Here is a 25,488-nt window from a genome sequence, read left to right on the forward strand (position 1 = left end):
GGCAATTGACGCCAAAGGCTCGCGCCCGCGGCGCCTGAAGGCGAAGTCTCCTCGGGTGAGGGCGGGGGGACTCGGGCTGGAGTGAAGGGCGGGGGGGGAGGGGGGGAGGAGGAGGAGGAGGAGAGGAGAGGGAGGGAGAAGCGGAGGAGGAGGAGGTGTCGGGGACAGTTTGTTGTGTTCAGGCGGCGAACATGGCGGGTGTCGGCGACACGGCCGCCGGCTCCGTAGCCACCCCAGGCGGCGGCAGGGACAGCAAGGAACGGGACAATCGCAGTGAGGTGGAGCAGCTGCCGGCCGGAGGCGGCCCCGGCCCCGGCGGTGGTGGCAGCCGGAGCAGCCACCGCTTTCCCCTGGGCCCCGGCTGCGGTGTCAGAGGCAGTGGCAGCGGTGGCGGCGTCAACGGGCCCCCGCCGCCCCAGCTCACGGAGACCCTGGGCTTCTACGAGAGTGACCGGCACCGGGAAAAGCGCAGGAGCCGCTCAGGTGAGAGGCGACGGCCGCGGGCCTCGCGAGGCAGGGAGGGCAGGCCACCAGCTAGGGTCAGCAGTTTCGCCTGGTCCTCCCTTACCGGAGCCGCGGGCCGAGGGAGACTGTCCGCGAGCGGCCGGTGCCCGCCGGGAGGGACGGGACGGACGAGCCCCTTCCCGAGTCGGGAACCAGGCTCTTCTGCGGCCACCGCCACCTCCGGCTGGGCGGGGGACTGGGGCAGAGGTCACGCACGGCCCGCGGCTGGAGCGGGGGAGTGGGGAGACTTGTGCATTCCCATGGCTTTGGCTGGGCGAGGGGCTCCGAGCGCCCCCAAAGCTCGGAGAGGTGTCGCTGCTGTTACTGTTATTCTTAGGATTGTTACATTTAAGTGACCTCGGAGCCCCTTTCCCTGATACTGCCCTTTGAGTAGCTACTATGTTGCAGCTGCAGGTCCTTTTCCTTTTGACGCCCTCCCTGCATCTGATGGGTGACAGCTACACTTTATAGAAGTAACTAAGCCCGAGGAGTTAGTTCACCTCTGCGATCAGCATTTGGACTAAAAACGGAAGAATTTGGATGGTTTTTGTGAGCGTTTGTTAGTTATTTTAAAGAAGTATTTAAAATTCTAGGAAGTTGTCATCTGGATAGCATTGGGCAAAGTAAGTGTTTGCCTCAACCAGAGGATTTTAATCATTTCGAGGGCAAACGGGAGCATATTTGATCGTTTTGGTGATCTTAATGGCAGCGACTGTCTTTAAACCTTAAAGTTCTGTAGAATTGAGAATTATCATTGTTATACAACAATTAGCCCGGCTAATTTTGGATAGGGTCATCACCAGAGGTTTAGTCATCAGCTAATGACTCCCCCTCTACACACACAGCTCAGGAAAACTATTCACTAAACTATGGCTACATTTGGAGAGGGTAGGGAGTGAACTTCTATATTTTCGAATTATTGAAGTGATATAATTTTGTCATGTTGATGCTTGGGGATAATAGAGGAGCAGACAGGTATTGGCATAGACTCAGGAAAAGCATCAGAGCCTAGTTTTCCCCCAGGTTCTCAGAAATGTTCAGATTTTCACTAAATCAGAACTTGAACTTCTTTGGAGGGGAGGGAGAAGTATAAGAAAATATAAATAATACCATTTGGTTTAGCACTGCTATTTTCTTGTAGTATTATAATAACCTGTGTATGACATTTTGTTTATTTTTATAAAGCATTTTACATATATTACTTTTCATCCTCACAATAACCCCAATTAGAGAAAATACAGATATTACACCCATTTTACACTTGGGTAAACAGAGGCTTGTCGAACTTAAAAATGCTTGCCTGGAGTAATACAGCTAGTTAAGTAGCAAGTAAAATTCCAACTGAGACCTTTTGAATTCTAGTTGTGTGCATGTGTTTTTTTAATAAAACTAAGCTGCTGTTCTTAAACAATTCTTTTAAGTTATGACATTTTTTAATCATAAAACTGTAGATTCGGAAGGAGCTTATCCTACATTTTAAGAAACAAGCCCTTTTAAACTAGTTTAAGTGACTTATCCACAGTTGTGCTGCTGGGAAGTGACAAATCTAGAACCAGTACCCAAGTTTCCAGAATCTTTAACCAGTGCTTTTAAAACACTGGCTGCCTTTTTGTGTTCTGGATCTTGTGAACTAAACCTGATTTTTCATTAAGCTAAGGTCTTACTCCTTATACCCATAAAGATCAGCACTTTTTACACAATATGTGTGACTTGCCCAGCACCTACTGTGTGTCAGAGGCTGGACTGGAAGCTCAGATACCCTTTCTGTGCCCAGAGAAAGAGGGAGAAAGAATGTTGTGGTAGCAATAGCATTATTGTATATATAACTCTGAGAACTGAAATGATTAAACTGCTGTTTTATTCTGGCATATCAATTCATCCAAAGGCACATTGGGTTTTTTTTTTTCTTATTATTGAGAAGTTACTTATCACCTTTAACTCTGCTGCAATTAACTCCCTATATTCATAAAACTTAATAAACCATAAGTTAGCATTGAAATTGAGCTAGTATTTGATTTACTATGACTTTAATGATTTGAAAGCCTGGTGTAATAATAGGTAGAAGTGAAGTTCTAGAGAAATCTACAGCCTTGGCATTTTTGTTTTAAATATACAGGAAATTATTGAATATTTTAAATTGTTTCATTCCCCACTACCATTCCAATTTCTTTTACATTCTTACTGTGTTAGATTCTTGCTTGAAAGTTTTTATTCTCTGAATTGGCAGGAGCTAAATTAGACAAAGGTATTAAATGTTCCTTTTGGCTGACTTTTATTTGCCTGGATTTAGAGATTAAAAGTACTCCAATAAGCAGATTGAGATGCTGCCAATCTTTACTCTAATTTCTTTAAAATTATGTACAAATTTTAGGAAATTTGACATTTCAAAAGTTTCTACTATGCTTGTACCACTTGTCAATGACTTAAGTCTTTAGAACCTTTGACAATAATAGTATGTCAATATTTTTACTTGGTGAGCATTGTTCCTAGGCACCCCACATTTCTCCTTACTTCCATCTTTACATCTCCAAATCAATATGCTTTATTTACCAAAGCCTTAAGCACAAACACCATATTCAACTTAATCAGCATTATGCAACCAAGGGTCTGTTAAATTGTCACAATTGGTCTTGTATTTAAAGTATAGTTAAAGAAGGCTATCAGAGCAGATATCCTTCTGGGAGGAAAGGAAAATATTTTTCTCTTAGATATCACTTGTGTATGTGACTACTACTAGTGATGGTCAAAAAAAAATGCTGTTAAACAAAGAATTGTGTTTTGTATTTTTGAACTACATCCTTGTTCATCTATACAGTAGCATTTCATTTCAGTGAATGGAAGTGTGGAGGAAGGAAGGAGAATATCTGGCAGTAATTTCTAAACTTTTTAAAAAATATGACAAAAGGCAATCTTCCTTTTAGTATTTTTATACAAAAGCTATTCATTGTTTGATCTGTGAATCTTTTTTGAGGTACTTGTGACTACTACCAAGTGTCTTTTGAAATAGGTACCATAGTGATTCTGTTGTGGTCTCTGTGCTCTTTGCTTTTATTATCTTGCAGTTAGTGCTCATTTCAAAAGTCTTGTGGCTTTATTTCTGTCCTTAAATGACCAGGAACATAAGGGCACAATGCCAAAGGCAGTCTGGTAATCAATAGGGTCTTGTAACTCAGAAGAGTTGATCAACAAGTTACTTTATATATCTTTAGGTCTTGTACTTTTTCTCTTTCCCACTCTTTAACCAATAACTACCAATCTTTTCATTTTCCCTTTGCTAGAACAAATAATAATAATCATAAGAGGATAATAAACATCATAAGATGATAATACAGTACCTGACCCAATGATTTCATACTACTAGCTCTCATCTCCCTGCACATAGTAGGTCTTTTATAAATGTTTACTTGAATCAGACAACATACCATAACAGTATTCTAGATATGCAATTTGTGAATCATTTGTCAGTCTTTCAGCTTTTTTCAGTATTGGCCATCTAACTTGATTATTCTTTTGAGAGAGTGGAAGAAAGGATGGGTAGTACGAGTTGAAAAAAGTTAATTTTGCTACTTGTCAGTAATTCTTCCAAAAGATTTTGTTAGAAATTGTTGAAAATAATAACTAAAAAAAGTTTAGGATTTTTTGTGGATATGGATTACTCACATATCCTGTTATATATATTAAATTATATAAGCAAATGATGGATATACTACTAGACTTAGGCCATTCAAACCTGAGTTTGAAACTTGCCTCTGAATATTATCTAGCTACATGAATATGAAACATAAACTTACTGACTCAATTTCTCAACTATAAAATAGGGATAGTACTTGTAGTATCTATTGTACTATTGTTGGGAGACAAATAAGATCATGCATATAAAGTGCCTTGCAAGCTTAACAGTACCAAATAAATGCCAGTTATGATTTTTTTATACAAATATATTTTAAACAACTATACATTCTTGCAATTTTTGCTTTGGAAGTAAAATTTAAGTAATTTTCTTTCCAAAGAAACAGAAATAAAGAAGAGAGACTGAGAGGAGAAAAGGTTCATTCATTGTTGAGAAATGGAGAGTACTATTGAACTTGGAGTCAGGAAGACATGTCCTTTCTCAGATGCATCATAGTGTGTCATTCTAATTTTTAGAGCATCAAATTCCTTATTTGTAAAATGAACATAATATTTGTCAATAATATCATTGTGAAGAGGCAGCTAGGGAGCCTACTCATAGTAATTCCAAGGTTCAGGTACTGGGCCCCTGATATATACTGACCATGTGTTAACTTCACAGTGTCTTAAGTCAGATCTCTTAAACCGATCTGCAAAAGTAAAAGGAAGTTTTCTCAATGAGAGTCCCCACTCAAATAAAATCACAGATGTGGACATCCATATAGCCATATTATATCATTAGATATATGACTGTAAACCTATTCTGAACTCATGGATCACTAATGGCTAACCTTGATTCAGAAGCAAAGACCTAACCTCTGATATTTACTATTTTGGTAAACATGGTCAAAGCATTTATACCTCTCTTTCTTAATCTATAAAATGGTGGAATTTGACTAGATGGCTTATGATGTCTCTTACAGCTCCATATCTATGATCCTAGAACTTGTTAGTGAAGTTATAGTCCCTGGATGACTTTGTAGATCATTTACAAAGGAAGATAAAGTTATTCATAACACTGTCTGGTAAATACTGTACCTTTTTATCTGGTAGCCTGGAATAAGCACAAGTCTAATCTAAGCAAGTGAAATGTATTTGCTACCACACTGACAAGCTAATCTGTACTTAAATTCAAAGATTCTTTAGTCAAGTAAAATTGAACTCAAGTTAAATGGAAAATATCCTTCAGATGTCTGACATAGTATAGCATTTAAAGTCTCAATGAGCTTGAGAATATTTGATTTTGAAGAATATTTTTATATAAGCTCCGTCTTTGTGTCTTGTCTGTCTCCTTCCATCTTCTCCCCTTTGGCACTTCCAGCCTCAAGCTATATCATAAAGCCTAAAGTAGTCAAGAAGAGAGCTCAAAAGTTCATCTGACAGCAGTCAGATTAATATGTCAAGATTAAGCAAAATTGTTGTAAATCAAAAGGCATTGTGTGAGGAGCATCCAAGTAATAGATCTAAATGCCCAATATTGTTTATAGAAGTGATGAGAAGACAAGATTGTTGAGTAGATTCTGAAAATTTATGGTTCACAATGTCAAAGAGCTAAAAGCAGACCTGATGTGCAACAAATCTTACTATGCAGAGTTTGCTCAGTGTTTTTTCTAAGAATCAGAAAGTAGAGACAGTAGCTCCTCAGGCCATCAACATTTTATCTCTTTAAGTATTTCATATCTATCCCTTCCCACTACTACCACCTAATATAGGCCTAATCACCCATTAAACCATTACAGTAGCCTTCTTATCTCCCTTGTCTACAGAGGTTTTCTCATCTTCCTTGTCTATTAATTCATTTTCTAGCCCACTGTCACTCATCTTTATTATACAGAGTCAGATCACTCACTCCTCTACTAAAAGCCCTTGATAAAATTTTTCCTTTTGCCTACTGAGGATAATTCAAATTATTTTTCCTTAAACTCAATGGTCTGATGTTACTTTACCTTTTCATGTTTATTTTTGTTGCTCCTCTCCAAATTGGCCTTATAAATCCCTATACACATCTTGCACTTCCCCATCTCCACATATTTTACCCAAGTTGGTAAGACCTAAAATAGTTCAAGATGCAAAAGAACTAACTTAGTTTTTATAGTCAGTATGATGTCTATCTTGGGTAAAATTGTCAAACTTGGAAAGGTATGATGTTTATAAAATATGGAAGCACTTTATCCTAGTAATTAAAAATGAAAAGGCAGCATAGTTGATAGTACCCTTCCTCGAGTTATTGGTGAAAAATGTATTAATTATCTATACATTCCTTTGCCTTAAGGTGAAAACAGTAAAAGGTTACTCTCTAACACATGGTCTAACTAATGAAAAAATAAGGATGCAGCTAACAAAAAAATATTGAAATAAATTATTTCCTTTTATAAAGAAAGTTGAGCTATAAAAATGACTAACTAGGTTATTCTGTCCAAAATCATGGAACAGAATCATATCAGAGAGTATAGATACATATAAGAATGTTTGCAATTATACTCTGTAAAAAAAAAGTATATGTTCTTAAGAGAGAATCAGTTTAGCATTATTGAGCAGTTACTATGTACCAGGCACTTGAGATACAAAGAAAAAAATTAAATACTCTTTACCTACCAGTAATTTATACGTTTGGTATGAGGAGGCAACATACATACTATGTGCATGTATAAGTAGATACAAAATACACGATAATTTAGAGTGGAGGGACATTTGTGGGTGGTAGTGTTATGGATTAGACCTTCTTTGGAAATGATCTTTAAGTCTCAAAGAAAACTAGGGATTCTAAGAAGTATGAGGAAGGAATATATTTCAGGCATAGGGGAAAGTTTGTGTGAAGGCATAGAGATGTTTGAGAAATAGCATGTCATGTTTGAAGCACATTGTTTTTGGACTGGAGAGTATCTAAACTATAATAAGACTGGAAAGGTAGAAAGATAGATTGCAGCCAGGCTGTGAAGGGCTTTAAAATACCTAAGTAAGTTTTATATTTGATTCTAGAGATAATAAGGAACCCTTGGATTTTACTGAGCAGGAAAATAAAGGATCAGACCTATGTATAGTTTAGAAATAATAGTTTGGCAGCAAAGGGAGAAATTTAAAACAGGAGAAACAAGTTAGAATGATGAGGTAGAACTGTTGAAGTAGTCCAAATGAGGAACTGTGAGGGTCTGAACTAAGGTAGTGCATGTACAAAGGAGACATGAGAGAAATACTTAATTTTTTTTTATTTTGAACTTAAAATATTGAGTGTAAGAGCTTCTTTTTAGGAATAAAGTCTACATTTTACTTTCAAAAATTTTCCTGTTAATACTTCCTTTTGTTCTTTTCTGCTCCCTTAAAAAACTGTTTATGACCCCCCCCCCTTTTAGGGGGGTTATTATTGCTGCTAAACCCCTCTCTCCCAGGCCACCTCACCTTCATTAAAAAATGAGAAAAAGAAAGAAAAAACAGTCAAGCAAGATGCCCATGTACAAATTATGTCTCTTTCTTAACGTTTTCTTTATTAGGAGGTAGATGACATGCTTCATCAAAGATATGGTTAGACATGTTACATTGATCCAAATCTTTTAAAGGTGTATTTCTTTAAAGTATTGCTGTTGTTGTATAAATTGTTCTCCTGGTTCTGCTCACTTTGTGTATTTTTATACAACTAAAGAATCTCTGAAATCATCTCTTCTGCCCATTCTTATTGATAAATAATATTCCATTATGTTCATATACCAGAATTTCCTCAACTATTCTCCAGTGGTCAGAGAAACTATTTCTTACTTCTTTAAATATTAGTTCTTTTCTTTTTTCCTCTCTTTCGAATCCCCTTTCAATATTAAGAAGTTTGTTTTCCTTGTTTCCTTCTTTCAATGAGTCAATCAACATTTTGCTTAGTCCTGGGGATACAAAAAGAAACAAAAGACAATTCCTGCCCAGTAGGAGCTCACAGTTTGATAAGGGAAGCAACATGCAAACAAATATATACTAAACAATGCAACTGTAGTATGAATAGGAAATAATTAAAAGAGAAAAGGCATTGGAATTGAGAGGGAATGGGGAAGGTATCTGGTAGAAGTTGGAATTTTATTTGGGGCTTAAAGGAAACCAGGGAATTCAGTAGTGGGAGTAAAGGAGGGAGAATATTTTAGGCATGAGGGCCAGTCAGAGAAGATGCCCAAAACCAAGAGATGAGGTGTCTTGTTCATGATACACTGAAGAGGCCACTGTCACTGGATTAAAGAGTATGTTTAGGAGAACAGGATATGTAAGAAGTCCAGAAAGGTAGGAGGAGGCTAGCTTATGAAGAGTTCTAAGTACCAAATAGAGCATTTTGAATTATCTCCTAGTGGCAATAGGAAAGCACTGAAGTTTATTGAATAGGGGGATAACATGATCCAATGTGCATTTTTAGGAAAAATCATCTTGTGGCTGAGTAGAGAATGGATCTAAGTAGGGAGATTTTATTCAGGCAGACCCACTGGCAAGCTATTACAATAATAAAGGCGTTAAGTGATAAGGGTCTGCAGTAGAAGAGAAGGAGATATATTAGAGAGATGTTGCAAAGGTGTATTCAATAGAACTTGGCAACAGCTTGGATATGGGGAGGTGAAAGATAGTGAGAAATTCAGGATGACTCCTAGGTTTCAAAGTCTAAGGGATTGGGAAGATGGTTTTATCCTCTACAGTAATGGTGGGGGGCCAGAGTTTAGGAGAAAGGATAATACATTTTGGACATACTGAGTTTAAGACATCTACTGGATATCTAATTTGGGATGTGTGAAAGGCATTTGGAGATGTGAAACTAAAAGTTGGTAGAGAAATTGGAGTAAGAAAGGATGGTTTGAGAATCATCACCATAGAGATGGTCATTAAATCTGTGGGAGCTGATGAGCTTACCAAACGAAGTAATATTTAGGGAGAAGAGAAGAGGATCCAGGACCAAACCCTGAGGGACACCTATGGTTAGAGGGCATGATCTGGAGGAGGATATAGCAAGACCTCAGGGTCAGATAGAAGAAAAAGCAGGAGAAATTTGTGTTTCAAAAACCTAGAGAGAAGAGTTTTATCAATGGAGTATTCTTTTAACAGTTCCCTCCCTATGCCATTTGTTTCCTTGATGAGTTCTATTTTTTCTATACAAACCATTTGTTTCTGTGTTTTCAACATTCCTTTGATGATTTCAGATAAGTTCATCTTATGCCATTCCTTCACCTTTTCATCCATGCTTGAATATTCTATATCGTATATTCTTCTCATTCCCAATAATTATAAGAAGTACCAAGTTCAAGTTCCTTCTCAAGTTTTTTCTTTCTCCACTAGTATATCCTCTTACCTTCTCTTCTTTTTTCTCTCTTAAAACAGAACCAGTCTACCTTTAGAGCCCTTGTTTTTTCTTATTTAACTACTCTTACAGTATGGTTTAAGGATATTAAGCTTCTAAAAGGATACTTGTTCCTTCTCCCCATATTAAAATTTTAGTACTACATCATATTACAAATGGTTCCAACTGCTCAAATAAATTTATCTTTTTAAGTTTATTTGGACCCTTACGTTTTTTATTTAAAAGCTCCTGCTCAGCTCCCCTCTTTTTACCAGAAATGTTTGAAAACAGAGGTAGCTTAGGTAGCTCAGTGGATAAGAGTACCAGATCTAGAGATAGGAGGCCCAAGGTTCAATTCTGGCCTCAGACAGTCACTTAACCCTAATTGCCTCACCCTAACCACTCTTCTGCATTGGAACCGATACTCAGTATTGATTCTAAGAAAGAAGATAAGAGTTTAAAAAAAGAAATGTTTGAAAGTCCTTTATACTGTTAAAGACCCATTTTTCCCCTCTTCTGTAGGATAATATTCAGGTTTGCAAATGATTCTTGGTTGTCAACTTATTATCTCTTTTGGAGTATGTCATACCAGAATCATCTTAGAAGTTGCCAGGTCTTGAATGATCCTGACTAGTTCCTTCAAACTTGAACTACTTCTTTCCGTATGCTTACAGTATTTTTTGTTCTAAATTTTGATTGACACTCCTTGAAATTTTTCTTTTAAGGTTTCTTCCAAGAAAGTCAATGGAATCTTTCTAACTTCACTTTGCCCTCTGATGTTAATAGATCTGAGCATTTTCTTTTTATCATTAAATCATGGTTTTCAGAATGTCTAATGATTCTTAATTTATCTCTTCTTAGCCTCTTTTCCTTGTCAATTGTTACTTTTTTCTATTTTCTTCAAACTTTTGATTTTGTTTTAATCAGTGGTTCCCAAACTTTTTTGGCCTACCGCCCCCCTTCCAGAAAAAATATTACTTAGCCCCCTGGAAATTAATATTTTTAAAATTTTAATAGCAATTAACAGGAAAGATAAATTCACCTTTTGCCGTCACCACTCCCCTGGATCGCTGCAGCACCCACCAGGGGGCAATGGCGCCCACTTTGGGAATCACTGGTTTTAATGCTTCTGGGTTTGTGATTTGTGTTTGGTCTATTCTAGTTTTTAGAGTTCCCATTTTCTCGGTAAGGTTTATAATTTTCTCTTATAAACTACTTATTCTCTTCATTCTTCTAAAGCTTTTATTTCATTTTTTATATAAGTTCTCTTTGCAGATGGAATTACTTATTGATTCTTTTGGTAATCTCTAGATTTACAATAATCTTATAAACTGTTGATACGTTTTATTTACTCACTTCTCCAGAATTAGTTCTTAAACTGGATCTTTGTTTCAAAGCCAGACCCAGCCCCCTGGTGCCATTTTGGATGGGACAACTGGTCCTGCTTAATCTTGTTCTGCATTAAACACCTCCCAGTTTTAGGCTTTCTGTTCCTTTGATGATCACAGTGCTGAATCTTCAGGACCTTCTTTTCATGTCAGAAAAAAGAATTTTCCAGCCCTTATAGCATTTAGGCTTGAGGTATCCTAGTCTTAGTTCTTTAACGCCCTCTCCACTGAGCACTGCCCACTAATGTTTTCCATAGCTTCCAAATTCCCCACACTAAAACTTTCTGCACTTTTGGACCTTTTTAAGGGATTCCTTCATTTTTGCTACCTCCAAACACAGAGCCTCATAGGCTAACACTTGTCTCTTGCTATGAGACTACCCTGTGTTTGAGCTTCTTCATCACTGTCTTAAATCTAGATCAGTGATGGGCAAACTATGGCCTGCAGGCCAGATGTGGCCCCCTGAAATGTTCTTGTATCTCTTGTTATGAGACTACCCTGTGTTTGAGCTGGTGGTTTCCTTTCCTATTGCCCTCAGTTTTCTACTTGACCTCTTGTTCAGTTCTAGGTTAGAACAAGGGACTTACTGTAGTTTCCCATTGGGAAGAGTTTGGAATAGTGTAGGTTTTAGAGTGAAAGATGAGTATTATTATTATTATTATTATTATTATTATTATTATTATTATTATTATTATTATTGACTCCCAGAGGAGCATAGGGCTGCAACCATCTCACGCTAACGGACTCTGTTCTGGGCAACTTCCTCCAACTGGGCATCTCATGCCAACAGACTCTGTTCTGGGCAACTTCCACCAACTGGGCATATCTTTGCCAGGTCTGTTTTGGCCTTCCGACTTTTCTCCTCCCTGCTGGGTTCCATATTTTTTTTTTCATAGCGTCCTGACTTTCCCAGAGTCTGGTATTGGAGATCTTTTCAGGCCATCTGATGTTCAAGATTTGACGTAGGCCTGGAGTTTGTTGGCTTTTGCCAGCACACGTCGTGGACTCTGTTGGAGAGCAATCTTCCAGACTAGGCGATCATTGGTTTTGTTGGTTTAATGAGGTTGCAGTTTCTATAGCAAATGAGATTTTTACAGGGTGATGTTGCTATCCTCGCGCCCAACCCTCCTCCTTTTTCAGCCGGGCTTGGGACCGTCCTTGGCGGAGATGAGTCCATACATAGAAATGTTGATTTTGAGATATCTTTGGGATAGCCAGTTGAAATACTCAGTAGGCAGCTGGTGATTAAGGCTTGGAACATAGGAGTAGAATACATCTGCATGGAGATGCCAGTTGAGCCCATGAGAGTTGATGAGATCATCAAGCAGGATAGTCCGAATAAATGTTTAACAGCTGATTCTCTAGGAAAAAACAAAAAATGAGAAATGTATTATGACCATTAAGTTTAATCTAAATCATTAGCATTATTAATATTTTCTCTGTCAGTAAGCATTTTTTAAATGCCTACTATGTGCCAAGCACTGTGCTAAACACTGATAGATACAAAGAAAGGCAAAAGTTAGTTCCCACCCTTGAGGAGTTCCCAAACTAATAGGGGGTGCAATGTGTAAACAATTTATGTACATACAAGCTATATACAAGATAAATAGGAATTAATCAAAATAGAGAAGATATTAGAATTAAAAAGAATTTTGAAAGGCTTCCTTCAGAAGGGATTTTAGCTTAGACTTAAAGGAAGCTGGAAAAGCCCGGGGATAGAGAAGAGGAAGGAGAACTTCACCTGCATGAAGGAAAGCCATTTGAAAATGCCCAGATCTTTTGTAGGATCTTACAATGATGATCAATATGGAAGTGTGTTTTACATGATAATTTTTTAAAAGCTTAAAATATGTATACATATATATTTTTTAAAAGGACAAAAAGAAAATGTCCAGATTAGGAGATGGAGATAATAGAGTCTTTTGTTCAGATAGCAAGAAACCCATGTCATTCAATAGAAGATTAAATGGTGGAGTGTAAAGTATAAGCAGACTAAAAAGATTTTGGAGGGGATTTATGCAACTGTGTGTGCGTTTTTTTTTTTTTTAATAAGGGGCTAGATTTTTTTTTTTAAACCCTTGTACTTCGGTGTATTTTTTTTTCTCATAGGTGGAAGAGTGGTAAGGGTGGGCAATGGGGGTCAAGTGACTTGCCCAGGGTCACACAGCTGGAAGTGGCTGAGGCTGGGTTTGAACCTAGGACCTCCTGACTCTAGGCCTGACTCTCACTCCACTGAGCTACCCAGCTGCCCTATGCAACTGTGTTTTGAAGAACATTTGAACACTGAGCAGAGAACTTTATATTTGATCCTTTAGGTCACAAGGAGTCACAGGATTTGAGAGAGAGACAGAGAGACAGAGAGAAAGAGAGAGTGGGGGAAGGGGTAGGAGTAACCTGGAACTTCATTCCTTAAGTCTAGATAACCAACAAAATAATAAATCAAGCCCTGATTTGTAGTGTTTGCCAATTAAAATTAAGAGTCAACTTTTTCAAGCCTGTTGAAACTGACTTCAATACATTCTAGTGCCCAAGTAAGAATGTAGGGGGTGGGGGGGGCGAGAATGAAAAAGAAAAAACGGCTCAAACTAGGGCTTTGAGATATACTCACAATTGAGGCATGACACATTCCAAAAAAGGAAATTGAGAAAGAACAGTCAGGTAGAAGAAGATTCAGAAAAATTAGTGTCACAAAACCCCACAGATGCTGAAGAAGAGTAAAGAAGGATGAGGATTCACAAAAGGTCATTAGATCTGGCAATTAAGAGATCTTTGGTAACTTGGGAGAGTGTTTTAGTTGAATGATCAAGTTAGAACCTGTTTACACAAGATTTAGAAGACAGTGGAGAAAAGGATGGGGGTATTTCAGCAGCATTTAGAATTAAAGGAAGGTAGGAATAATTTGTTTTATAGGAGATTATTGCCTTAGCTAGCCCAGATATTGATAGGGAAAGATCATAAGAAAATAAAGTAGAATCAGTGATCCAGTGAGCAAAAGGAGAAAGAAAACCAGATTTATTCTGGTCCATGTAGTGAAGGAGCATAAATTGGAATTTTGACCACAGGTTATAAGGCAAATAAAAGGGATAACTTTGCAGTCCTCTCCTTTCTCTGAATGATGATATCTTATGATACCACATGGGTTGATTTTAGGATAGAAACTTGGATTCAGATTCACAACAGACAGATTTTGGGATTTTTCCTAAAACAAATTCAGATTCATTATTATCTCTGAAAACCTTTTGACTCCTAAAGTGATCCAAGAGATAAAAAGATGGCCTCGGTGTGCTGATAAATATTTAACAAAAGACCCTCGAAAAGCCTGACACACTTTAAAGTTTAATCTCAATTATTAACATTTTCTTCATCACTGTCTTAAGTCTAGACCAGTGATGGGCAAACCACAGCCTTTGGGCCAGATGCAGGCCCCCTGAAATATTCTATCCAGCAACTGACATTATTCCTAATCAGACGAATACAATGAGTAGGATACAATACAATGAAACTTGCCTTAGAAACAGACCAACAGATGAGCATTTCGTTTCCTTTGGCCCCCTCTTTAAAAAGTTTGCCCATCTCTGGTCTAGACCATCAACAAAACAATAAATCAAGCCAAATGTTCTCACTGAAAATTTATCAGTCTGTTAGGGTATGGGCTGGCCCCAGCATGCTCTCAGTATTGGATCACAGGATCTTCAGTTTAGAAAGACCCTCAGAGGCTTTCTAGTCTACACCATACAGAAACATAACTATTCTCTAACATTACCAAATGGTCATTCAGCCTTTGGCTTTGAGTGATAAGAATTGTATAGATTTGCTCCATTATTTTTCTTACCTTTCAGTGTTTGGTCTGTTTAAGTGTGTGTAGTGGTAGGGGCAGCTAGATTGGATATAAAACCATTCCTGGAGATGGGAGATCCTGGGTTCAAATGTAGCCTTGACACTTCCTAGCTTTGTGACCCTGAGCAAGTCACTTAACCCCAGTTACCTAACCCTTACAGCTCTTCTGCCTTAGAACTGATACATTTTAAGACAGAAGGTAAGAGATTTTTTTAAAAGTGTGTATGGGTAGTAATGAGGTGAAGTATATCTTATTTGGAAACATTTTAAGTCCTGGAGTGGTAATTATATACAAGTTTATTATTTTATTGTTACATTATATAAATTTAATCTGTTGTATTGGCAGTAACTCAATGCAGATTATCATAAATGAGTATACCTATCTTTTTGTCATTAGAGAACTGAAGTATCATAATGAATAAACCTATTGATAATCCTCAAAACAAATATTAGGCAACATAGTAGATCTCTGTTCCAATGTACCTTGTTATTACAATAAATATCAATCTGGAAACTGGTAAAAAGTAGAAGTTTTGGTCCAGTTTTTTATAGAAAGCTTTAAATGTTAACTTATTTTTAGAGAAAAGCTTCTAAAATAAAATCACTTCCCCTGCCTTCTACAAGTATCGAGGTGCAAGTGGTTGTTTACCACCTACACAGTCTTTTTGTTCCAGACTTTTCTGTCCTAACTACTGCTTATCACTCCCATGGCTCCTTTAATGTAATAATAATTTAGTTATGTAGCATTTGACATTTAACTAAGAATTTTATTCACAACAGTCCTGTGATATAGGTAATACAAATAATATTATTCCTGTTTTTAAAAATCAGATGGAAGCTGAGGCAAAATGATTTGTCAAACCAAGGATAATTAGTAATTGTTCAAATCTGGATTTGAACCCAGGTCTTCTGATTCCAGGCCTAAAGGCTTCCAATTCTCTCTTCTTCCTGTAACTTCTATTCTTTTTAGCTTTCCCTAATTCTTTTATGAATAAGGAAACAGATCAACAGCAATTCAGGACCCTTGGACACTTTTTAATACTTCCCTGGACTGTGCCACTATTTATGTGATGGACACAGTCTCCATAAATGCATGAATTTGATATTAGACTTCCTGATGTCTGTGTTTTAAAGAGGTCCCATTGAAATGGATATTTTTGTCCTTTTATCAGAAAAGACAGCTTGCTAAGATGTGAAGCCTACCTTAAGTCAGGAAAACTACTCAATCTGGGAGTCTCCAGACAAGTCATTTCATCTCTATCTGCAAAATAGGGTGCTTGGCTCCAAAACCTCCTATTTTAGATAACTTCTCTAAAGCTGGAATCCTATGATAAGAATTAAAGTTGTCTTGTTTTTTGCCTAAGCCTTTAGAAAAGGCATATCTCATCTAGTAAAATGTCCACAAAACCAACAGTAGAAGTGAAAGCAAAGGCAAATGGAGGGTTTTTATAATTTGTCTAGAATTCAGGGAGTAGATTTGGGATTTTTCAAATGTTGGGAAGGTGAAAAAGGGAAATTAGACTCAGTGAACTCTGAGGATTAACTGAAACTTTTTTTTATTAAGGTATATCTTGTAAAAAGTCTAATTTTTTTCAAAGTTTTGAAAGTAGGGGAGTGGTATAAAAAATACTGGGTTTTCTTTACAGTTTTGTACCTTCATTGATAATGTGACCTTGAGCAAGTCACTTACATTCTTTGGGTTTTAGTTTCCTCATCTGTAAAATGAGGATATTGACTGGAGGATGTCTGAGGGCCCCTCCAATTCTAAAATTCTATCAATGACAAGAATTAATTTTCTTAGGAGAAACAGAGGAAAGGGAAATAGAAAAGTGCAAAGGAAGGGATGGTGTTATATAGAACTTGACACAAGAATTTGTCCTGATTCTTAAAACAAAGGAAGAGTCCCCATATAGGCACAAGTGTAGTCTTTGGATAAGGTAAAGCAGTATGTGAAGAATTTTGTTGACAGCTTTGAAAACTAACCTAGGAAGGAAGAACTTATAAAATGTCAGATGAGAATTTCTCAGGATCAGATTAAAGAATGCTCAAGTGGAATTATCTCTCTTTCTGCTTATCATGCTTCCTTGCTATTTTAAATATTCTTAACACACATTCTTTCTCTCTCTTTGTTTCTATCATCAAAGTTCTGTGTACTTTTACGGTTAAGCTAATTTCACTTTTTTCACAAAGTTTGACTTTCCACAAAGCCCAGTTCAGGGTGCTAAATAATTTTTTGCCATATAATCATGTCCTGACATTAACCATATCCCTCATGACTGTCCTGGGTCCACTTCATCAGCTCCCCTGGCTTCAATTACTGTCCCTAGATGATTCCCAAATCTTTATATCCAGCCTTTAAGTCATTCTTGATTCTTCATCTTTTCTTATATCCACTGGGTTACTTCACAGGATTTCTCACAATTTTCACTGCCTTCATTGTCACCATCCTAATTCATGCTTTCAAAACTTCTTGTTTGGACTATTGCAGTAACTTACTAATTGATCTGGCTACTTCTAGTTCCTTTCCTTTCCTTTCCTTTCCAATCTGTCCTTGGCATGGCTGCCTAAGTAATCTTTCTAAAGATTGAGTATTTCCATGTCATTCTTCTGCTCAAAATATTTCTGGAGCTTCCTCTTGCCTTGGAATAAAATGCAAAATACTTTACCTTGGCTTTTCCAGATTTATTCATATTACTGTCATTTAAACATTCTGTATTCCACCAAAGATCTGGCTTCCTTAATGCTCTCAGAACTAGACATACAATTTCTGACTTTCTTTGGTAAAGGTTCCCTCCTTTCCCTGAAATATATTCACCTCTCTTATGTCTCTTCAAAACCCTAACTCCTTTCAATGCACAACTCAGATGCCACCTCCTTTCTCTGATCTCTGAATTGTGAGTACTCTCTCCCTCCTCAGATTATCATATTTGTATTTACCTGTTTACATGTTATATTCACCCAGTGCCTAGCACACTGTGCCTTGCACATAGTAGGTCCTTAATAAATTTTTCTTGAATCTAGCACTTCATTCAACATCTATCCAACAACATTCAACTATGTGCATAATAATACTGTGCTAAGTGCTAAATTATATACTGCCTTCTGTTGTTTTCCAATTGTTTCATCTGTATACTATGCATCTTCCTTAATTAAATTATAAATTACTCTAGAAGAACTTGTTGACTGTTCTTTCTGTTTTGTCACTTTATTTTTCTCTAGAGCTTTCATTGTTGAGGTTCCTCAGTGCTGAACTAACAAGAGGGTACTTCCTTGAACATAATGAGGCAAAATATACAGAAAGAAGAGAGAGAGTATACACATGTATGCGAATACCAAGAGAACTGGAAAAGGTATTGTATTTTTTTCATTAAAGATGAACTTATTTTGAAATGTTAGTTATGTAAAAGTCCTTTAGAACAAATGACTTATGTTAGAGAAGCATGGATTCTAGAATAAATATGATCAGTGCCCTAATGATATACCCATAGATTTCATTGTTCTTAAATTATAAAAAATTATCCCACTTCACCTTACCTCCCAATAAGCTTTCAAAAAGTATTCATTTCTTTTTCTATTTTCTTTGTAATACTCTATTGTGATTTACTGAGACATAAATATTAAGTAGCTGTTTTTCAACATTCAGAATTTGTTAGTTTTAGTCTATAGATAGGCAGTAATTATAGAGCAGGAGTTATCTATTTCAAAATAGCCAATAATTAATAAAAAAAATTATTTAGCATCTATTACGTGTCAGGTACTATGCTAAGTGCCAGCGATACAAAGTGAATCAAAAGGCATTCCCTGCTGCCAAAAAGTTTATAGTCTAATGCTGGAGACAAGACAGAAAAAAAAGCTGAAAATCAAGGGGAGCTGTAGGGGAATTGGGAAAGAGATATTTTGTAGCCAATGGGAAATTATGAGGTGTCTGCCTTGGGCTACCTCCTTAAGTAGATGATCTGAGAGAACAATTCTAATACCTTCTTTAATCAGAAGTAAGGAAATGTTTTATTTATAGCCTCCACCTATCAAAAAACCTACTCATTGAAAATATTTCTATCTGTTCATCAGGGGTAATGGTGTTTAATAGAAAAAGAATGGGGTTTGGTTGTCCTTTTTTTTTTTTGTTTGTTTGTTTTGTTTTTAAACCCTTGTACTTCAGTGTATTGTCTCATAGGTGGAAGATTGGTAAGGGTGGGCAATGGGGGTCAAGTGACTTGCCCAGGGTCACACAGCTGGGAAGTGGCTGAGGCCAGGTTTGAACCTAGGACCTCCTGTCTCTAGGCCTGACTCTCACTCCACTGAGCTACCCAGCTGCCCGGTTGTCCTTCTTTTAAAGAAAACACTAACTTCAAATCTGGAGGGAAATCTTGTTATCCACTCTTTGCTGCCTCTATCTCCAGTAGCCTAAGCAGCCTTTAATATTTCATTCCTGTTTACATATTTTATTCTTCTGATTACTCTTTTGGTAATAAAATGAAATCAGATCTGGTAGGAAAGTTGTACTCATTTCTTTATGGTGCTAAGCCATAGGTATGTGTGAATTTCTGCAGCTGGGCCTTGTCTTCTTGGATTCCTTGTGAAGAAGTAATTTAGATTTAAATCTGATCTAAAAATTAATGCACTTCTGATCTAAAGTTAATGGATTCCTGAAAGTTTCATATTATAAATTGTTAGAGTAAAAAGTTACCCTTTGATTATTTTTGTTTTGATGGTGAACTTCAAAATGTTTATTTAAACTTTCACTTTAGTTAATTAAAATATTAAAATATTATCTTAATATAAGAGGAATCATTAAATAATTTTATTTTATTTTCTGGAAGTTTTATAGTGAAAAGGCCATGATTCCAAAGGATACATTGCTTTATTTCCTATCCTACACTTCAGATGGGCCAATGTTCCTACATTTCTGACAGAAAATAGTTTTGGGAAAATAGAAATGAAAGTTTCATGGTGTTCAGTGTTTTTTGTAATAGCAGTCCTTTTGAAGTACTGCTCAGAAACATGCTTACAAAGATCATGAGGAAGTGACTGTTAGAGAATAGAGCATTTTGGATAGTATTGAGGACTGAAGAAGTTTTAATTTAGATAAGATTTTTTTTTTAGGAACTAGCAGATAAGCTAGTAGTTGAGTGAGGAATAATATGAAAGTGTGTGTCATGTAACAATATCTGTATCAAGGTCATAGAGAGCTAACTCAATCACTATTGATAAACTTCATAGACTATTTTGTAACAGTCAGATACATACTACAAAGCAGATTTGTTTTAAGATAAATTTAAAAGAGTCTTTTCTTTCATCTTGCAATATAAGACATTAACTTTGGAATTTCACTAAAAATTTTGTGAATTTAATATTGTACTCAAAGAAAAGCAGAAGTTAAGGTTCTTATGGCACAGAGTTCTAGATTTAGTTAAAGCTTTTGTTTCATATTGGTGTGGTATTAGTTTCAAAAACATGTAATAAAAAAAAGTGAAAATATAGTATTTAGGATTTTGGGATTTTTTTCCCCTCCAATATTGCATATTTAAATTTGCAGCCCTATTATCATAATAGAGACTTTCTTACCTTTGGCAAAATAATAACCCTAATATTTTTAAAGAAAACAAGATTTTTAAAATCTTAAAGCAAAGGGAAAAATCTTTGTTGTTGGACACCTTAAACTCTATTGCCAGCATTTTTATCCTCTCTTCCCCCCCTCCCAACTCATAGGAAAGGGGCGGCTGATTCCTCTTACAATCCAATATATAGATAGTCACATTTTTAGAGCTTTCTTCCAGTGTAATCATTGAATTATTCCTAATGCCAAAATATTTAGCAAAAGTACATGAAAATAGTAATTTTGAACATTGTATTTATTTTTATTTCAGTCTCCATAGCACTTTTTTCTTGTTTTAATTTCCTATTCTAATTTGATGATAGTTTCAGAATCAATGAAACTAGGGAGGCAGCATAGGAAAAATGTATGGGATCAAGGTTCTGGAGACCACCTTTCTAGTTTTGGCCCTGCTGCTGAGTAGTAGTATGATCTAAGGCAGTGATGGGCAAACTTTTTAAAGAGGGGACCAAAGGAAAGGAAATGCTCATCTGTCAGTCTGCTTCTTTCTTTTTTTTGTATTCTTTTTTTTATTTTAGTTTTACTTTTTAGAAAAATTTTTTCCATAGTTACAGGATTCATGTTCTTGCTCTCTCAGCCCCCTAACTCCCCACTCCCTAGTAGCAAATGCACATTTACACTGGTTTCTTCCTGTGTCATCGATCAAGACCTATTTCCATATTACTGATAATTGTTCTAGGGTGGTCATTAAGAGTACATCCAAATCGTGTCCGCATCAACCCATGTGTTCAAGCAGTTGCTTTTCTTCTGTGTTTCCACTCCTGTAGTTCTTCCTCTGAATGTGGGCAGCGTTCTTTTCCATAAATCCCTCAGAATTGACCTGAGTCATTGCATTGCTGCTAGTACAGAAGTCCATTACATTCGATTTTACCACAGTGTATCATTCTCTGTGTATAATGTTCTCCTGGTTTTGCGCCTTTCACTCTGCATCAATTCCTGGAGGTCATTCCAGTTCACATGGAATTCCTCCAATTTATTATTCCTTTGAGCGCAATAGTATTCCATCAACAGCATATACCACAATTTGTTCATCCATTCCCCAATTGACGGGCATACTCTTGTTTTCCAGTTTTTTGCCACCACAAAGAACATGGCTATAAATATTTTTGTACATCTTTTTTTCCTATAATCTCTTTGGGGTACAAACCCAGCAATGGTATGGCTGGATCAAAGGGCAGGCATTCTTTTAGCCCTCTTTGAGCATAGTTCCAAATTGCCATCCAGAATGGTTGGATCAATTCACAACCCCACCTGCAGTGCATTAATGTCCCAATTTTGCCACATCCCCTCTAGCAGTACCAGATATTAAACTATACTATAAAGCAGCAGTCATCAAAACAATATGGTACTGGCTAAGAGACAGAAGGGAATAGACTTGGGTTAAGTGATGTCATCAAGACAGTCTGTGATAAACCCAAAGAGCACAACTTTTGGGACAAAAATCCACTATTTGACAAAAACTGCTGGGAAAATTGGAAAACAATATGGGAGAGATTAGGTTTAGATCAACATCTTACACCCTACAGTACCAAGATAAATTCAGAGTGGGTGAATGACTTGAATATAAAGAAGGAAACTATAACTAAATTAGGTGAGCACAGAATAGTATACTCGTTAGATCTCTGGGAAAGGAAAGATTTTAAAACCAAGCAAGAGTTGGAAAAAGTTACAAAATGTAAAATTAATAATTTTGATTACATTAAATTAAAAAGGTTTTGTACAAACAAAAACAATGCAACTAAAATCAGAAGGGAAACAACAAACTGGGAAAAAAATATAACAAAAAACTCTGACAGGGGTCTAATTACTCAAATATACAAGGAGATAAATCAGTTGTACAAAAAAATCAAGCCATTCTCCAATAGATAAATGGGCAAGGGACATGAATAGGCAATTTTCAGATAAAGAAATCAAAACTATCAATAAGCACATAGTGTTCTAAATCTCTAATAATTAGAGAAATGCAAATTAAAACAACTCTGAGGTATCACCTCACACCCAGCAGATTGGCTAAAATGACCACGGGGAGTGTAATGAATGTCAGTCTGTTTCTATGGTAACTCATTTGAAGTTTCTTTGTATTATATCCTACTCATTGTATTAATCAGATTAGGAATAATGTCTAGGGCTGGATAGAACATTTCAGGGGACCGCATCTGGCCTGCTGGCTGTAGTTTGCCCATCACTGATCTAAGGAATTCTTCATTCATGAAAATGAAGGAACTGAATTTCATGATCTCCAAAGTTTTTTTCAACTATAATATCTTATAAATCTACCAACATTTAGAGGAGAAAGTAGTTTCTCAATAGACAGTGTGGACATTTTAAATTCCTAGGTTTTGAAACGTATTTCACAACTGTAGCATGTTCTTCACCTATATGTTTTGGACAGACCCTAACCCCACTGAAGCTTATGAGGATGAAACAAAGAAAAGAAAGGAATAGAAGGTACAGATATAAACTAATACTCTCTCTCTTGAAGTCAATAAAATGATTTTTTGTTGTTAATTCTTGAAGAAAGCTTTATATAAAATTTGTAATTGATTTTTTTTCCCTAATATTAAACTAGCCTTGCATTTCTGTTATAAATCCCACCTGGTCATAGTGAATAATCCTTGTGATAACTTGCTGTAGTCTCTTTGTTAGTATTTTATTTAAGACTTTTGCATCTATGTTCATTAATGAGATTGGTCTGCAGTTTTCTTTCTCTGTTTTTGGTCTGCCTGGACTAGGTACCATATTTTTGTCATAAAAAGAATTTAGTAAGACTTCTTCTTTGCTTATTTTGTCAAATAGTTTATATAGTATTGACATTAGTTGTTCTTTAAATGTTTGATAGAATTCACTTGGGACTCCATCTGGCCCTGGGGATTTTTTCCTGGGGAGTTCATTGATGGCTTGTTCAATGTAATTAATTTTTTCATTTGTAACACCAAGATCTGGCTTGGATCAGCTCTGTGTATTTATTCCTACTAATATGGACCTCAGTATCTGTTCCTTTCAGTAAACTTGGCCCAGGCTTCTTTGACATACATTTCCTAAAAGTTTCTTGTTACCCAAGTGATAGCATATTTGCTATTACTTTTAATATATGACACTTGTTCTGCTTCTTATACTATTTCCTCTCCCTAACCTCTATACTGCTTTTTCAGTCTTTTACCCATTGATCAAATTTGAATATTAGGACCAGTTTCTCCTCATCTCACTTTACCAAAATTGACATTTTGAATGAATTTCCACTTATCTTATTGTGTTTGGTCAAAAGCTCATAACAAGAGTATTTTTTGTCGAAAGATGCTGAACAACTAACATTTAAGTTGTCAACAACACAGGAGAGTTTGAAGACTCATGTATAGCTTCCTTTGAATGAGAACATCTCTTTTGTGGAATTCTTTGCAAGTTCACTGTCTGATGTGTTTTGAAGTTAATGTGGATATAATATGGTATATGATGTGATAAGCTATATGATATGATGTAAAAGCTATAAGTGCTTACTATATGCCAGGCATTGCTAAATGCCAAGGACACAAATACAAGTAACAAAACCACCTCTTCTCTCAGAGAGTTTCTGTTCTAATGAAAGAAGACAATCCATAGAAAGTAAGGGAAATTAGAGGGGATAATGTGGGTTCACACTGAGAAATGTTGATGATGGGTTCCAGGCAAAATAAAACGAGTCCTGACCTTTCAGAGCCTGAGGTTCCCCACTCCCAAAGACAGAGTCCAAGGGTGTGTGGAGGGAGTTGAAGAGGATAGTGAGAGTGCAATGTGCTGAAAGTCAGTTAGGAAGTTTCTTCAATAGGCATGTAATAGATAAGTTTTTCTTAAGTGCTATACTACATATTCTGGGTAACTAAAAACTTAGATTAAAATGATTTATACATTTTCTTTTTACTACAGTAGCATCCAAAATTTACTGGCCTACATAGTGAAACTCAAGGCATACCATTTGAGAACTATGTTGTAGCCTGTCAAGAGCTCTTTGGGTCCTAACTAATATAATAAATTAGTTATCCCTCCCAGCTGTGTCATCTACAAATTTAATAGTCCTCACTTATCGAAATTCTCACTAGTGGGGATTCTTTGACCTCCATAAAGTATTCTTATAACTGGTAGCTTTGCCGTGTTAAGGATATTTAAAGGGTTTTTCTTCTTCAGTGTGGCTTTTCTTATGTGCTCTAAAGTTTTGCTCCATCTAATAATCTTTTTACACTTATTACATTCATGTAATTCTTCTCTAATAGGAATTCTCTGGCGTTCTTTATTGATTACACTCTAGTTGAAAATTTGAGGCTCACTACACAGACAAGATTGGTCTGGGATACAGATTACCTGATACTCAGTAAAGGATCTTTTTAGACCGAAAGTTTTTCCCTACTTATAAGGTTTCCCTCTAATAGGGGCTGTTTCACTCCTCTCCAGTTCATACCTCAGAGAGCTGCCAAAACCATCTTAAAGCACAGAGCCAATCATGTCACTCTCCTAATCAAGAAGTTTTTCTGGCTCCATAGGAGAAAATGAAAATGCCACAGCTTAGAATTGAAAGCCCTTTCCAGGCTGACTCCAACCTATCTTTCCAGACTTCTTTCAAATTCATATTTTAGACAAAGTGGCCTTGCTATTCCCAGAATTATTATTTCATTGCCTACCATATTTACTTTGCACAAGGCTGTTTCTTGGGCCTAGCAGTTGCTTTTCACATTCTTTCCCTTTTAGAATCCTTAGCTTCTTCCAAGCCTTAAGTCATATGCCACCTTCAAAGGGAAGCCTTTTTCAATGCCCTTTTCCTTAACATTGTCTTCCCTTCTTGAATTTTCTTGTTCTTGATATAATATCTTTCCACTCTTCTGCCCCCTAAGGACAAGGTTTTCCCTTTTGCTTTGAGGCTTGGCTAGGGTATGGGAGAACAAAAGCATGATGATACCATGAGGACTGAGTTTTTCTCATGTTTATTTCATTCAGAGCATTTATTTCTGTATCACTTCTTTTTTTTTTTAATTTTTTTTATTTTTAACATTTATTTATATTCATTTTTAACATGGTTACATGATTCATGCTCCACCTTTCCCCTTCAACCCCCCCCCCCCCCGCGCCCTCCCCACCCATGGCCGATGCACATTTCCACTAGTTTTGTCATGTGACCTTGATCAAGACCAATTTCCAAATTGTTGGTAGTTGCATTGGTG

At 36.6% G+C, this 25,488-nt stretch overlaps 1 protein-coding gene across 2 annotated transcripts in view; it reads left to right on the forward strand.

Moving 5' to 3' along the window:
- The first annotated feature begins 165 nt into the window (after window positions 1-165).
- The window catches only part of TAPT1 (transmembrane anterior posterior transformation 1), a 111,426-nt gene continuing 86,103 nt past the window's right edge, over window positions 166-25,488 (forward strand). Inside the window, exons 1-3 of one of the 2 annotated variants that reach the window (XM_044682217.1) lie at window positions 166-289; window positions 380-483; window positions 17,908-18,038. In XM_044682217.1, coding sequence (XP_044538152.1) covers window positions 192-289; window positions 380-483; window positions 17,908-18,038 — 333 coding nt within the window. In that variant the 5' untranslated portion in view covers window positions 166-191. Of the gene's footprint in view, window positions 484-17,907; window positions 18,039-25,488 lie in introns of both variants that reach the window. The other variant, XM_044682216.1, reaches the window with a different exon arrangement.

The sequence above is a fragment of the Gracilinanus agilis genome, chromosome 6 (assembly GCF_016433145.1).
Source record: "Gracilinanus agilis isolate LMUSP501 chromosome 6, AgileGrace, whole genome shotgun sequence".
In the NCBI taxonomy this organism is placed as follows: domain Eukaryota; kingdom Metazoa; phylum Chordata; class Mammalia; order Didelphimorphia; family Didelphidae; genus Gracilinanus; species Gracilinanus agilis.